General features: G+C 37.2%; 1 protein-coding gene across 1 annotated transcript; it reads left to right on the top strand.

Moving 5' to 3' along the window:
• The first annotated feature begins 614 nt into the window (after positions 1 to 614).
• LOC109998318 (high-affinity choline transporter 1-like) lies at positions 615 to 13,893 on the top strand. The gene is made up of 8 exons (XM_065961619.1): positions 615 to 860; positions 1,029 to 1,142; positions 1,429 to 1,584; positions 1,671 to 1,819; positions 2,368 to 2,511; positions 6,485 to 6,638; positions 8,704 to 8,921; positions 9,094 to 13,893. Exons 1-8 carry the CDS (start codon positions 677 to 679, stop codon positions 9,667 to 9,669), a joined length of 1,695 nt encoding a protein of 564 aa, XP_065817691.1. The 5' UTR covers positions 615 to 676; the 3' UTR covers positions 9,670 to 13,893.
• The last annotated feature ends 3,346 nt before the right edge of the window (positions 13,894 to 17,239 follow it).

Here is a 17,239-nt window from a genome sequence, read left to right as displayed (position 1 = left end):
GCTGTTAAGAGGTAGCACTTACAGAGGCTATTGGAATATTGTATGACCAGTGAGCATACTAGACATAATTGGTGCATAATGGCAGTATTTAGTTGATATTGATAGTCATGTGAAGTGCTCATATCAGCTGATTTATTTGGTGACCAATATGATTGGTTGAGCCCTTGTAAATAGTGATCAAAGTTATAGAACAGTAATTTTATAGTCTAAGTAAAGTATAAAATAAAGTAAAAGTAAGAATGTAAGAGGTAAAATAACATGTTTTTAACAACCTGACAAGTAGAAGCAAAGCAGTCAACACAAGCAAACCAAACACAATTTGAAATTGCAGATACAAAGATTGTTGCAAGGATTTTTGTGATTACGTTTTGTTTTTTTACCACAGATAAACAGCTGCTTCATGGTACTCTAGCAATATCTTACTAAATTTAAAAATAAGTAAATCTTGCTGGTTTATAACAATGGATCTTTTTCTCTTGTTGCAGGTAAAATTGAACTTGCTGTGTGCATTAGAAATATTACCACCAACTGAACTCAGTTGTTCTTCCAAAACTGTTTTTCAGGTTCCTGACTGTCTGACCTTTGGTCTTACAAACTCTCAATCCAAGTGCAGTATCTGTATTTGTTACCAATCTGCCCCATTCCCCGTTAGTGTGCTACATAGTGGTGGATCACCATGGCTTTGAACATCCCTGGTGTGGTTGCAATGGTGCTGTTCTATATCCTGATTCTGGGGACAGGTGTTTGGGCTGCCCGAAAGTCCAGGAGGGCTGAGAGGAAGAGCCATGGAGACAGGACAGAAGTGGTTCTCCTTGGAGACAGGAATATTAGCTTGTTGGTTGGGATTTTCACCATGACTGGTAAGATGTCCGTTGGTGCTCAGACATGTAGACAATTCAACAATTATATCTTGCAGTGATATTTTTGACCCGCAATATTTGATTTTTTTTAATATACTCCCACATGGTGCTAGGCTCTTTAAGTAAAAGAATGCACCATACTTTACACTTTACGTCATTATTCTGCAGCTACATGGGTTGGAGGCGGCTTCATCTTGGGTGTGGCTGAGGCTGTGTACTCTCCTAAAATGGGCTTAATATGGGCTCTCATGCCTATACAATACTCTGTGTCCTTCATAATAGGTAAGTCCTGGCAGCAGGCTATACTGATCATCTGATCCAGTTTAGAAATAAACTTGTCTGTGTGACTCATCTGATGTATTCTTTATGCTTTTTATCAAACAGCCTTTGTAAAATATACAAGCATTTAATCATACATGAATTGTTTCAGTAGGCTAGTGTATTGTATATCAAAAACACAGTGCCCACAGTATCAGTAGGTAAAAACAATGGGACAAAAAGTATCATTTTCAATCAGTTATTCAGGTATATGTTACATTTTTGTTTGATATCTTATCTACTGCTGAAGGTGGGCTGTTCTTTGCAAAGCCAATGAGAGACAAGAAGTATGTCACCATGATGGACCCGTTCCAAATAAAGTATGGAAGAGTACTGAGTGGTGCCCTAGTGCTCCCCTCCCTGCTGGTGGATGTGTTGTGGGTGTCCTGCACTCTGCTCGGCTTAGGTAAACAAACAAACCTACCAAGTAAAAGCAAGTGGCCACAATTAAAGAGTTTAAATCTCAATATTTGTGGTTTTCTTTTTCAACAGGAGCCACTATGAGTGTGATACTGGACTTGCCCTATGACTATTCTGTGTGGATCTCCTCAGCTGTGGCCATTATCTACACTCTGTTGGGAGGTCTTTATTCAGTGGCTTACACAGATGTTATCCAGCTCTCCCTGGCTTTCCTCAGTTTGGTAAGTAGAACAGTAGAACATCAGTGTTGTACAGTATTGCAGGTTTGTATATTAACATGAAGTATCAAGCTCTACCAGCCAAAATATATTAAATCTACATCTTACAGTATACGTAAAATTGAATAAATCAAGGAACTTGTATTATTGGGTCCCAATGTATGTACCTGGTTAATTTAATTACAAGCTTAAAGCAAATATGTAATTTTAAATACCTGTGGGACCTATTGATGTGATGCATTCCAAAATTGCTAGGTGTGTATGTTGTTTTCAAATGGCCCAGGGAAATCTATTTTAAATTCAAGTTAATGGATAAATCACAGCAGCAAGAAGATTTGGTTCCGGACTCAGGCCTTTCTTGTGAAGTTTGAATATTTTACCACACTTGTCTGGGTACCCCAGCTTCCTCCCACAGTCCAAACACATGTTCATCAGGTGTGAATATTTCTCTCTCTGTGTGTCAACCCCTTTGAGTGACAGATAACATGTCCAGGGTATGCCCCTTTTACTGTTTGGTTCCTCAGCCTGATTATCTCAATATATCTTTGCAGTGGTTGTGTGTCCCCTTCCTGATGCTTAACCCCACGTCTACAAACATTGCACAGACTGCATTTAACAACACCAACCAAGAACCCTGGGTTGGAAAGCTGGATCGTAACAACATCTGGAAGTGGATTGATGACTTCTTGATGCTTGTAAGCTGCATATTCCTCAGTATTGTATTTCCTTGGTGCCATCTTTCAGATCATTAAACAACTATGTCAGTGCACATTCCAAAAAATCATACCTTTTCTCATGTGCACGTGAGAAATCTCAGGTTTTCAATGTTGAAACCAAAAAGCTGTTCATTTAAAATGAAAGGATATTAGAAATCAGTCATCTTATACGTAGATTTCTGTTTTCCTCCAGGGAACAACATATTATTTAAACATAAACATGTGACATGTGTCTCACCTCCATCAGACAGACTAAACAAGGTCGGGAAAACAATATCTAATGTTCTCTCAATTTACATCATGATTTCATTAGCCTCAAACCAGTGACAATTACAGATATGTGCTCGGCATTTAAACCCTGGATGACTTCTATAATTACTACCTCTCTGTTAGTAGAGGAACTTGGGCCCCTAAAAGTTGAGATACCCCTACCCAAGGTAGAACAAAGCACAACCATATTTTTTCACAACTTGAACATGTCTAGTTTATGAAACGGATGGTTGTATAAAAATATTTTACTGCAAAATAACTTTTTTTGGATGTTTTATGCATCTTACCAAAAAAATAAAGTAGGTCAAATGAGGGCTTCTCCAAAAGGGACAGCTCTAGCCTTATCACATGTATCTCTGGGAATCAAAATCAGAATTTCAACAAATTTGGACAGGATGTTCACAGATACATATTAGTTACAATAAAGCAAAGTCTTTATCAATACCATTTTCAATTTTTGAATTTTTCACACTTTCAACACATGTAGTTAAGGCGGAAATTGAAAATTGAAACAAAAATTCAAAAGGTATGTATATCAAAGTCTGTCATTTTTTAAGTAGGGACACCAAACGCAAGTTATTTGACTTTTCACTTGACCCTATGCTGTCACCAGTCCCTAACAGGAAACTAGTGCAGCCAGGATTTCAGGGCGACCTGGTACAATGAGGCCCTATGGATGTGTATGTGGGAGGAGGTGGCCACAAACAATTGATTAAGACTTAACAACAAGACACAATATAATTGTATTCTGTAATATATATATAATTAAACATTTTATAGTTATTCCTAATACATTTTGTCTCATATTTTCTATCTTACATATGATTGATATGATGACACTCAGAGTCAACTCGCTGCTTTCAACAATATTGTCACCTATGACATTGTTTTTATTTCATTCTAAAAAATTAAAGCATTGTCTTGCCATCAGTTGTGAAATATTAATGAACTAAAAAACAGTATTTATATATATATAACCTTGAGTTCTTAGAAATTAAATATACTTCATATAGTCTATTTGTATATCGGCCATACAGCCTGTTATAGTTTTTTTATGTATTTCAGTCATATAAAGATGGTGTGTAGTCACCATATCTCCTACTTTTAAGAAGAACCCTAGTTACTCCAAAGGATACACTGGATAAACTTTATCAGATTTAGTTGTGGTGTCTTGATTTGGTTGTGTTGTCTTGATTTAGTTGTGTTGTCTTGATTTGGTTGTGATGTCTTGATTTGGTTGTGGTGTCTTGATTTGGTTGTGATGTCTTGATTTGGTTGTGTTGTCTTGATTTGGTTGTGTTGTCTTGATTTGGTTGTGATGTCTTGATTTGGTTGTGGTGTCTTGATTTGGTTGTGTTGTCTTGATTTGGTTGTGATGTCTTGATTTAGTTGTGATGTCTTGACATGGTTGTGTTATCTTTGTTTGGTTTGTTGACTTTGTTGATGGTTATTTTCTGCAGCGATTCTTTTCTTAAAGCTCCTGTGAGAAAAGAGGTAAAACTTTGTCCCCAGGGGATGATTAGTATGACACAAAGGTTTTTAGTTGCAAGGTGTTTAGCTCTCAGGTACACAGTTATTTTGTCTAAAGGTTTAAATCATCCTTTGTAATTAGCATTTAAAATCAAATGTCATCATATATAATGAGGTAAAATAAGTGTATAAAAAGATTTCTTATAAACATGTCTGCATGATTATTATCCTAATTTACCTCACATACGCCATCATAAGAATTGTTTTGTATCCCAGCTCCCTTGGTTGCCTGATAAATCATTCAACAAAACACTTTTTAAACACTTTATCAGACTTGGGGTATTATAAAAACTATCCCTTCATCCAGTGTATCCTCTGGAGTAACTAGGCTTCATCTTAAAAGCAGGAGATATGGTGACTACACGCCATCTATATATGACTGAAATACATTACATTAATATTTCACAACTGATGGCAAGACAATGCTTTAATTTTTTAGAATGAAATAAAAACAATGTCATAGGTGACAATATTGTTGAAAGCAGCGAGTTGACTCTGAGTGTCATCATATAAATCATATGTAAGATAGAAAATATGAGACAAAATGTATTAGGAATAACTATAAAATGTTTAATTATATATATATTACAGAATACAATTATATTGTGTTTTGTTGTTAAGTCTTAATCAATTGTTTGTGGCCACCTCCTCCCACATACACATCCATAGGGCCCCATTGTACCAGGTCGCCCTGAAATCCTGGCTGCACTAGTTTCCTGTTAGGGGCTGGTGACAGCATAGGGTCAAGTGAAAAGTCAAATAACTTGCTTTTATGTTGAGATAACTGTCTAAAGAAGATAAAAATTATATATTTTAATGTTTGGTGTCCCTACTTAAAAAATGACAGACTTTGATATACATACCTTTTGAATTTTTGTTTCAATTTTCAATTTCCGCCTTAACTACATGTGTTGAAAGTGTGAAAAATTCAAAAATTGAAAATGGTATTGATAAAGACTTTGCTTTATTGTAACTAATATGTATCTGTGAACATCCTGTCCAAATTTGTTGAAATTCTGATTTTGATTCCCAGAGATACATGTGATAAGGCTAGAGCTGTCCCTTTTGGAGAAGCCCTAATTTGACCTACTTTATTTTTTTGGTAAGATGCATAAAACATCCAAAAAAAGTTATTTTGCAGTAAAATATTTTTATACAACCATCCGTTTCATAAACTAGACATGTTCAAGTTGTGAAAAAATATGGTTGTGCTTTGTTCTACCTCGGGTAGGGGTATCTCAACTTTTAGGGGCCCAAGTTCCTCTACTATGTAGTTGTCATGACAACTACAATTTGATGAGCTTACACTGATACTTACTCACCTTGTAACCTAAGTCGTTTTACACCTATAGATACACGGTGTGTAACTTTAGGACATTTTGCCCACCAACAAGAAAAATGTATATAAACAAACAGATAAAACCATTATCCTAGCCTGGCCTTGCATAGCTTAGCTTAGGCAAAATACTGATTTGGAAATGCTGATAGGGGGAGCAAGTTAATTCAATAAATATTCTGTGTAAAGCCTTGAACTGTTTTACTCTCTCTTGTATTGGCAAGACCTAATTTCTCTCTCTCTCTCTCTCTCTCTCTCTCTCTCTATCCGTAAATGTTTGCACAATGTAAACAAACACTTTATGGCTATGGAAGCATTTTATTTGTTATATATCCAAATTAAAGGTGCTAGCAGCGACCAAGCTAATGATCCTAGGCTGATTATTAGCACAAGTTTGCCATCTAGTTAGCTAACCGTACCGTCAAACGCCACGTTTGGTAAAATTGACACTATTCTTTATTTCTACAACTATGTAGAAAAATAAATCTCTGTTGATGCATTGGAAATAACTTTTTAATTTTCTTTACATTTATTCTCAACAACATTTTTTTTTCTCTACTGAAAGTATTATACTTTCTTTTATACTCATAATAGCTCATACTTTTTATACTTATACAATATATACTTATGAAAGTATATATTGTTCACAGAGAAAAGTTACGAGCCTTGTTGTCCATGAGTCTCCATTGAGTCCTGTTCAAAGGCATGCAAGTGGGGGAAAGCTGGGATACTAAGCTATATTTTGTGATGAAGCAGTGATCTTCTATAGTGTTTCACTAAAAATGCTTTGAAAATGCTCTGATCTGTTTTTTTCAGGGTCTAGGTAGTGTCTCATTCCAGAGCTTCCACCAGAGGACGCTGTCTGCCTCCTCACCACTCACAGCCCAGTTGACATGCTATGCTGCAGCCCTTGTTATCGCCATACTGGGAATCCCACCTGTCTTGATCGGGGCTGTTGCTGCCTCCACAGGTGGAATTTACTTTATTTATTTATTTTAAAAAATGACAGACCTTTAACACAGCTTTGATTTTTATTTTTCAACCAAACTATGATTGTTAAGTATTGTGTTATGTAACAAAGGCTGTTCTTCCTGAATGATTGCCTTCCTACGCCTTCACATGGCCTCTGTACATTAGATAGAGTCAATGTGAGAAAGTACAGCTTGAAGAACTCAGGTGGCACATTTTCCTTCTCTGGGTTTCTGTTGTACAAACACAGATTACAGTGAAGTTATTCAGCATTACTGGAAACCCAACTTGACGGCAGTTGAGATGTCAAATATGTAAAATACCAGACATTTATTGGAGCTTACGTTGTTATTTCTTTAAAATATCTATAGATTATCTCCTGACAGCCGCAGAGACTTTACTCTGTGATAAACACAGCTGCAGCTACATGTGTACCCATTGTACTCACACTTCATGCAAAACGTCTGTCCGTAACAGATTCAGCCTTTGTCAAATCCTTAAGTAGTCACATTTCAAAGATTAGTCTTTGGCAAAAAATTACTATTGTTTGTTAAACGTCAGACGATTTTTCTCCAATGATTTTTTGTTAGCATAGTAAAAATCCAATGAGCTCTTTTTTATGAATTAAGGCTTTTTTTTTTACTTCAAGTGCCACTGTTGAGCAAAACATCTCATCAATTCTATTCTCCTTGAACATATTATATAATTCAATACAGTTAAACAACATCATAAAAAATTGTTGTTGATTAACACACCAACCTACATGTGAAGTCACAATATTGTTGATTTTACATGTAAATCACTGTTTACTGATCTATTGAATTTGTATTTTACTTAAACAGCCAGTCTATTAATTCACTTACTGGAGGAGTTGATAATATGTATAAGTGCAGCATTAAGTGGATAAGAAATGTTCTATAGGATAGGGATGGATACGAGTATTCACCGTTGACCCCATTTTTATTCGAGAGTTGTTACTCGCGCACCTGTGCAAGCGCTGCTTTTGGCTACAAAACTTCAACTCATACAGTGTTACATGTGTGACCCACCTTTTTGTTTTCGCCTAACTGAATAAACTAGGTAGGAAAATAATTAATGGGATACAAACGTATGACTTCTCCGGACACAGCTTCAGCTTTAGTACACACAAATACAGAACCGTCTGCTACACCTGCGACATGTCAGTGAAGAAAAGTGATGTCTGGAAGTACTTTGACAAAAACGATGAAGTTAATGTGCAGTGCAAGATTTGTGGCATTAAACTTGCATACCATAGAAATACTAGTTCGATGCTTAACCACATGCGCTTAAAGCACGAGGAGAAAACAGGCAATCTCGCATCACGTCATTTGCTAGCCCTTATATGCGATATATGAGATATGCTCACATTAAGTTTTGTGGGAGGAGAAGGCTTCAGAGAGCTGATGGCGTTTGTCGAGCCGGAGTACAAGCCACCATCATGGAGAATATTTATGTTTAAATATTGGACGTTCATGACATTTCAGAGGCATAAAGTCTACAATTCCGGTCCATGTCCGATGGACCCTTTTTTTGTTTATGGTTAAAAAAAATAAATAATAATCTGCGGGTACTCGAGTACTCGTTCATTAGGTAATTTGAGTAATCAAGTACAGGGATTACTGTAAATTTCCATCCCTACTATAGGAGGCTTGTTGATAGGGCCTAGAGGACAGGTGGTGGGCAAAAATAATTTAACTTAAGCTTAGAGACTTCATCCTCGGTCAGAGGGGAGGATTATTTTAGTGAGGCTTTTGGTTAGTGCCTTTGGGCTGAGTTGGTCAGACTCATAAAACTGGTCACTGATGGTTGCAACCTTTTCAGTAAACTATGAGGCAAACATGACTGGTGTGAGCAGAGTGGAGGGTGGAGGAAGTGGTAAAAAGATTTTTAAAAAAGCTTTCTTGTATCTCTAGCATTGCAGACCTTGTTCTGATAATAGCTCATCTACCTTAAACCTTGAATTACAGAATGGAGGTCATGGCTCTATATAATCGCTGCAGACTGATTATGGCTAAAGAATGTGTTTATTTTTTCCTCCTATCCAGACTGGAACCAAACACTGTACGGCTCTCCATCTCCATACATACGTGGTGAGCACAGTTTGATCCTGCCTCTGACCCTACAATACCTCACTCCATCTTACATCTCAATCATTGGAATCGGAGCTGTGGCCGCTGCCGTCATGTCGTCCACAGACTCTGGCCTTTTGTCGGCAACTTCTGTTTTCTCTTCAAACATCTACAAGAACATCCTGCGTAAACAGGTAAGGAGACACAAATGAGGAAGATGGTGGCTGATCAGCCGCAGAAAAAAAGTCTTAAGAATGTTTTGTTTTGTTTCTTAGAATGTCCTGTTTTCTTCTCTTGGTTTCTCAAAAAGAGACAAGATCTGTACTTGAGGTAAATAAATAAATGTTCCTTTTGTCGTGCTTTCAGGCATCAGATTTTGAAATGCAGTGGGTTATTCGGGTCACAGTGGTGGTCGTGGGTCTGCTTGGGACATCTATAACCTTCTACACCAAAAGCACCCTAGTTCTGTGGATTCTTGGAGCAGACGTCTCTTACACCCTGGTGTTCCCTCATCTGATCTCTGTCCTCTTCTTTGATGTGACAAATGGTTACGGTGCAATGGCTAGTTACATCATAGGACTGACAATAAGGATATTGTTAGGTGAGAATGCAGTAGGACTTCCTGTTACTCTTTGTCTTCCTGGCTGCATACTGGAAGATGGCGTCTATGTCCAAAAGTCTCCTTTCAGGACAGTTGCAATGCTCTGCACTTGCATAACCATCCTGTTTTTTTCCACACTGGCTGTGTTCATGTTCAACCACAGTCTGTTGCCTGAGAGCTGGGACATTTTTAAAGTAAAACGTAATGTGACTATTTCACCAGGAGATGCCGTCAAACTGAGCCCCATAGAAGAAGAAGAAGAAGAAGCAGAAAGTGAGGCTGAATGTGATGAGAACAGACATGGAGTTCCCTTACAGCCAATGTTAGAAACTGAGTCCTGACTGTTTCTTTGTCTTTTCATAGGCTGGTAGGCTGAATTGTTTTATGATCTGTGTGATATGTAGGTGACTGGAGAGCTAAAATAGGTGTTATTATAAGATGCTTATATTAGATGCTAAAACTTTTATCCTCTGTTGTATAGAATAGTTTTCTCAGAAAAAAAGTTGAACAAAAAGGTTATTATGAGGGGAAAAACTTTTTATTAAGCAAAAATTATAGAAATGTATTATACTCTGAACAGTTTATGAGTGACTGAATGGAACAATGACATCCTATTATAACAGAAAACAGCAGATTAGATGCCCATATTGGTTTCAGTCCCAGTGCTATTGTTTGGTTTTATTTACTGAGGTTGTGAGACTTCAGCATATTAGATCTATGTTGCCACCTATAAATATAAGGTAGACAATGAGAAAATTTGATGAGAAATGAAAAAAGAGCAACTTAATAATGTATTTTTGGGGTGCCGATGGCCTAGTGGTTATGGGCTACAATCTGCAGCGAGGGTTCGAATCCAACCTGCAGCTCTTATGCTGCACGTCATTCCCCTCTCTCTCTTTTCCTGATTTCCAACTGTTAAAATGAAAATATAATATAAAATATAATAATAATAATAATAATAAATCCTAATAATGAGAACAGTATTTTGAGTACCAGTATCTCTAACTTTGGATATTCCACCAACATCATCATCCCACTTCAATGGGAAACACTTTCTACCAAAGAGAAATTACACTGATTTTGAGTTATACGCGTTGTCATTTCTTTGAGCTGAAATTAAATGACATCAGACATTTAGGACTTTGTTTAAGAGAAGAAGCAGAAAAGCTTTGAGGGATGGATATTTGAAATAATAGCCTATAATCATATATTAATATGATTGAGTTAATGAGTCAATTGTGGAAATGTGTTTTTGTGATCTAGTTGAAATAACTAACTGAAATACATCAAAAGCAACGATACCAATTAGTCATATAATTTGCTCTTTTTGTTTAATTCAAAAGATGGGTAAACACATTTTTAAATGAAGGGAGAGATAGTGTCGAGTTCAGGATGTTTGTTTGTTGTCTCCAGAAAAGGGCAATCAGCATTAACTAGTTAATCTCAAAAAAATTCAGGTTTGAATTGAATGCAGTAATAAATTAGATACTATTTTGTCCCTTCAGGTGCACTGTGGATAAGCTTCTGCAGTGTCTCCCTGTAGTCACAGTGATAATTGCCATTAGCTATTGAAATTAAGCGATTCATTGTGATTACAATGTGATACTTTTTTGGGACAGGGATGGGGAACCATTATGTCCTCTAAATGGAACAAAATAAATAAAATAAATAACGAAAAGGCAGACACAAAAAAAAGATTCACAAATGTATTTCTGATTCACACATAAATATTTACAGTTTTGCATATATGTAATAGAAATCCACCAATATGTAATATACATACATATTTAAAAAACACATTTGTATCTTGTTACATTACAAACTGTTCAGTCTGCATTTACAAACTGTTTGTCATTTGTGAACCACACTGGATTTGTGTGTGGGACTTTTGAGACTCCTCTGCCGTGGTTAGATTCACAAATGCATTTTTTTCAGGAGGGAAATGTCTGTAGCCAATCAGATGTCTCCTTTCTATTCAGCCAATCACAGTAGCGTAGATTCAAGGGTATGATTTAATGTGATCACTTTAGCGTTACATCTGCGCAGACAGCGATTAGCCATCAGACAATCTGATTAAGTCATCTTTAATCTGACCAGCATAAAAAGTCTCTGTGATTGTCGTACTGTATGGAAAGTTGTTCACTCCATACTTCTCTATAGATTTTAAAATTCATCCTTAAGAAACCAAGTTCTGAAGTATGCCCATTGGTGCACAATCACTATAGCAACACTACAAGATGTTCCTGACACAAGACACCGGCTCTTGATGTCTCTGATGTCTGGTGGTGCTTGAAGGTTGGCGGTGGCCTCCTACAATTAATGTTATTTCTCCATGATGTATTCTGGCTCACGTCTGATGAAAGCACACCACTATTAAAACGATGATCTTGATTTCAGACAGGATGTGAGGAACAGCCGCTCTCCTGATCCAAATCACTTTAAAGACAGGCATACAAAAAAGTGAGAGAAATATAATCTGCACTTCAAACAACAGCCAAAATGAGTAGAGAACTGGATTAAGGCAACATGAAGTTACATGTTTGATTTACATACTTACTAAATTGTAATGACACAAAGTATGTTGAAATTTGGAAAAGTGTACTTTTCAGGGCAAGGTAAATGTAATGCTTCTTATGAAGCATTTTATCATCCAACAAATTGAAGGAATCTTCTTCGAGATCCGCATTAATTCAGTAAGACTTCATATAGCCTGCTAAAAAATGTTCAAACAACCTCAAAGTTTAACCTTCTGTTTAAGTCTCTCTGGTGCCACATAATTCTTTTTTTAAGATTTAGTTTTGGGCTTTTTGTGCCTTTAATGGAGAGATAGGACAGTGGATAAAAACAGAAATCAAGGAAAGAGAGTAGGGAATGACATGAAAGGTGGGATTCAAACCTGGGCCGTCCGCTTGGCCTCCATACATGGGGCGTGCGCACTAACCACTGCGCCACCAGCGCCCCTGGTGCTACACAATTTGATAAGAAGCAGTTACAGAGGAGTTTTTGTACCCTTTTTTTCAATTATTTTGCCCTGTTAACGTCAGTTTGTTATAACACAACAATAATGCATGATCTCATGGTCTGAAAAGTCACAGGAACGATGCATTTTTACTCCATGGATGGAAAAGAAGACAACACTAGCAGATATGAGGAAAAGCTTGTTGGGTTAGCTGTGTTACTCTCTCTGGGAACTTACAACTTTTTAATGGCAGATAAAACATCTCTAAAAAATGTGCTGCTTGAGATTTTGCACAGATTCTTGACTTTAAACCAAGTGTTACGTGTTAGGAAATGGCAAATGTCTAGGCTTTCATTAGTGGGCCATAAGATCATTTGGCAAAAATAGAAACTAAACAGTAATTTATTTATCTGGACATGTCCAAGGACATTACTATACAGTCAAGATAAATTATGTCATTGAGAAAGTCATACAAGTCTAAGTTAAGTCTTATCTAAGAAACAGCTTAACTGTTTTAGATTTGCTTTTTGTAAATATATTATTTTTTGTGTTGTCCTTGTCTTTTGTTGTTGGTTATTACTTGTAGTTCAAGGTAGATTTTTTTTTTCAGTTCCAATCTTCATTGAGTAAAACTGGTGTTTACTTAATTGTATTAATATAACAATGATATATTGTCTTTTTTATCTTCATTACTTTAAATCATAAAATATAGACAGTAACACACCTATGAAGCTAATAATTTGTGTTTTCTCAACTTGTCATGCCAGTAAGCTAAATTTGCCTTCACAAGTGTAACAGAAGCTCTGAAGGGCAGATCATTTCCAGCAGCTGACCTTATGATATCAGTGGCTGTGGAAGTTTAAACATGGTGGATTCAGTCTGCAAAAACGACCCACATAGATAATGATTGTGAACAGCAACAATGCCACATTGTGCGCGCCGCGGTCCGTCAGTGCCACAGTTTTGCTCCGTTGGACGGCTCGCGCCCATTCACACTGGATCCGTTTCTGGGACGTCAGCGCAGCGGAGCGCACTCATGACACATGACAGCAGAACTACAAGATCCCGCGGGAATAAAGAGAAAAACATGCAAACAACATGTTGCTTTGTCTTTCTGAGGATGCATTGTTGTTCATTCGGTTCCTGTTTTGACGTAATGTTAATAAAGTGATGAATGCTCTGTGCGTTTCCTTTTCTGACTTCCTGTCTGGGCTGTCATATTCTGTCCAGCTTGACGCGTGCCTGCAGCGTACTCCGGTGAAAATAGACTCGCTGCGTATTTGAAACAGAGCAGAGCGCAGTGCCGTTGGTGGCACACGCCAGAGATGGACCATGAAGTACAACGTAGTGCGCGGCGCTGACGGACCGTGGCGCGCACAGAGTATGTGTGAATTGGGGGTTGGAGTTGAACTTTTGACTGCATGAGGTTCTCCCCATGTGCTTGTGTCACTGCATAAAAGTGTTGTATATGGCTTAAAAAGGCCCGCATAGGTAAGATGTGGGTCAAACTCTTTTAGCAGAGGGAATCTTTACAGACTTGCATAATAAATTTAGCCAAGAATCCCTGACCTACATGTTTATTTGTGACGTGAGTGGTGTCGGTAAGATCCCGACACCTACCCAGTTACTTGAGCTGAAGCCGGGTTCAGAATCAGAAATAGATCTCAAGTGTCGGAGTATTATCCAACTCAGGGGGGCATGCTGTATTCTGAGCCAATAAGACAGCTGTTTTACAATTCAGGAAAAGGTTAAAACAGGATCTAATGTTGCCCTGCTCATAAACAACCTTAGACCCACTTAGAGTTATGTCATAGAAAGATTTAAAGAGGCAATTCACCCTACAGCCTGTAAGTCAAACCTGCATTCTTTTTAATACCTTACAAAACTCAATGGAGCAACAATAAACACAGTTTGAACCGCATGTGATGTACCTTCAACAAAATCAAACTCCAGATCCTGTATGTGTTTAATACAATAGAGTGCTAAAATGCATTTGAGCTAAGACAGTTTAACCCCTCGTGCCTATCGTCCATGTGTCTAAGTAACTGCCAAAAATACCATGAATGCCAAAATGCTTAGTAAGGTCAGAACAGAACCTTGCATGGCTTATATTTGTAAATGAACGACTATGAAAGGGTATTGCATTATATGGTTGTTATTACTAGTGATGGGAATTCCAGCACTTTGTAGCGATATGTACAGAATATACAGAACTTAGGTCAAACGCTCTGTTGACACTGTCAAACACAATCGCGCTCATTTATTTATTGTCCACTTAAAGTATTGATTATCTATTTTTATTTTGTATTATAAGTAATAATATTAATACAAATATTAGTACTTCTATTCATATTGTTCTTTTCATTGTTATTATCGGCATCATTGTCATTACCTACCTTTTTTTTTGGGTAGGCTCTAACTCCTCCCTGGTGGCAAACATCCAGTTCAAGGTGCGCCTGTGGCATGCTCTTTGGTGTGAGGCATGGGAACCAACAGCAGGTCCAAACTATACATCCACCAATAAATCATCAGATTTCAATGATGGGCAATCCCTGGTGAACAGCTCGGGATTGGGGTTTAACAAACTGAATGTAGTATCAAGTTCACCTCTTTACAGCTGCTGTGAAGAGTTTTTAGCTGGTTATGTAACAAACTGAAATTAATATCAATGCCTCTATGTGACCTAAGCAAACAAGACCATCGGTAACAAGATAATTTATTGCTATAGTTATTTTTAAAGCTGTACCCCCTGCCATTGGACAGGCGGACCAATCAAGATCAACCAAGAATTGTGACGTACATCTCTGTCCAGAGGGTTTGCAAAACTTGAAACCAACCAAAAAGTTCTGCATAGAAGCTTGATATGATTGTTTTCTAACCTTTTGGATGTTTCATGGTCAATTACACTACTACTATTAAGTGTAGGGAACAAGGTATCTTGGGAATCCCTAGTCAGACATCAGACTACAAAATTACAGATTTTCACTTCCATTACTTTCATGAGCAGCGGTCTTACCATCAACAGACTGGCATTGCCCCTTAAAGCCATGCTGCATAGTGTTTAAAACAAAAAGATCCACCTTTATTGTTAATGTGAGGTTGACAGTCCTGACAGCATCTATAAGCAAAAAATAAAACGGACCATCATTTATAAAGGGTAAATAGATAGTTAATTAACCATTAGTTAATAGTTATTTGCTGTTAACAAACAATGAAATTATAGTTAATAATGTTTGATAATGATTTGTAATGCCATAATTTATGTTATGTTAATAGTTTATTGATGCACATATAACATTTCATACACTTTATAAAGTGTTTGTTAATGATGACCAAATTATTTATAAACCTTTAAGAGATGGTTTATAAAACATCTATAAACATTACAGAGACATATGGACCAGATATTTGTTTGTGGTTTGTAAATTGTTATGGTTTGGTCTTTTTCTAGTTTGGTTTTTCAGTGTTTAGTGTTTCTTTATGTTCTTATGTTTTCATCAGTCTTGAGTCCTGTGTGTCCTCAGTGTTTCTCGTATTCCTGCCTCTGTGTGTTTCCCTGTGTGATTGCCCTGATTGTCCTCACCTGTGTCTTGTTAGTCTCACCTGTGTCTGATTCCCCTGTATATTTAGTCTCTGTGTTTCTTCCCTTCCGTGTCAGTTCATTGTTGTAAGTTGCCAGTGTTGTATGTTGCATGTATGTGGATGTGGATGTGGATGTGGTGGTATGTCGTTCCTTGGTCTGTCAGTGTTTGCTCGTGCTTCTCTGTGGCTACCTGTTTTTTGATCCCTGTGTTTTTTGTTGAATCTTAGAAGTAGTTTTTGTTTGCCTTTTTGTTTATTAAAGACGTTTAGTTCATTCTGCACTTGGGTCCACCTCTACTCGTTGTTTTACTCACCAAACCGTAACAGTAAATATTTTATAAAGTGTCTATTAACATTATTTGGATGGTTATTGTAAAGTTGGAATTGAAGATTATAATCCCTTAAAGCATCTATAAATATTTTTTATTTTTTATCAACGATTAATAATTGGTTTGTTTACCATCTACAATTATTATCCACGCCATTTTTGTGCGTCAGTGATATTGCTCATACTGATGAGAGCTGTGCCTGAATCCACCGTCATCGCGGAGCTAAGGCAGTGAATTCAACTTCAGTGGTGAGTTGTGTATGTAGCCTGTTTGGCTTGCATCGAAGTCGTTAGCATTTATGCTAATTATCACTAATTGGTATGGCCATGTTAAGTTGCTAGCTTTGAAGTAGCTTCAAAGCTAATGTGAGATTGTGGTATTTAAATGCTAATATGGTCATCAGCCACAATAAAGCTAGCATGGTACAGTCTATTGCCTGTGGAAAAGCTAATGATTTTGTCTATTGGTTATAAAAGGGAAATGTTACTTTTCCATACTGTTACTGACTATGGTCTTTTGTTAATTGAATGATGACATCTTTTAAATTGAATTGTGTTTTATCTGTTTATAGTGATTAAAGGGGCCTATTTTTAGTGCATTCTCTCCACTGTTACCAGTGCAGGGAGTTATATTTAAGCACGTAAACGTCTTAATGCCTCTAAGTTACATTACTATAGTTAAAGAGCCCATATTATGCCCTTTTTTGGGGTTCGTATATTTAATCTATGTACCTACTAAAGTATGTTCACAATAGCTAAAGTTAGGGGAAAAAAAGTGTCCGTTTTCTTTTACTGCCGCTCCATGCACCTGCTCGCTTCTGACCAGTCGCTCAGCACTGTTCTCGGAAATGTCACGCCCCTTGTACCATATTGGGAATGCAGCTACTTTGGCTCCGAGGGGAGCAAAAACCCCGGTATACAAACAGCAATGGCCGGTTTTCAACTTCATCAATCTGACAGAGAGGAGGAACAAACACAACAACCTTTGCCACAAAGGCATGAGCACGACGTTTCAGTGTTGTAGGTATTTATTTTGCAGCCT

The sequence above is a fragment of the Labrus bergylta genome, chromosome 1 (assembly GCF_963930695.1).
Source record: "Labrus bergylta chromosome 1, fLabBer1.1, whole genome shotgun sequence".
Taxonomy (NCBI): Eukaryota; Metazoa; Chordata; class Actinopteri; order Labriformes; family Labridae; genus Labrus; species Labrus bergylta.
Note: the sequence above shows the minus strand (reverse complement) of the source record. Positions and strands in the feature narration are given on the sequence as shown.

Bases quoted from the DNA above. Each gene is read 5' to 3' on its own strand.
- LOC109998318 (XM_065961619.1), top strand. From the start codon at position 677: ATGGCTTTGAACATCCCTGGTGTGGTTGCAATGGTGCTGTTCTATATC. The intron at 1,585-1,670 runs GTAAACAAACAA...CTTTTTCAACAG, and splicing joins CTGCACTCTGCTCGGCTTAG to GAGCCACTATGAGTGTGATA. The intron at 8,922-9,093 runs GTAAGGAGACAC...TCGTGCTTTCAG, and splicing joins AGAACATCCTGCGTAAACAG to GCATCAGATTTTGAAATGCA.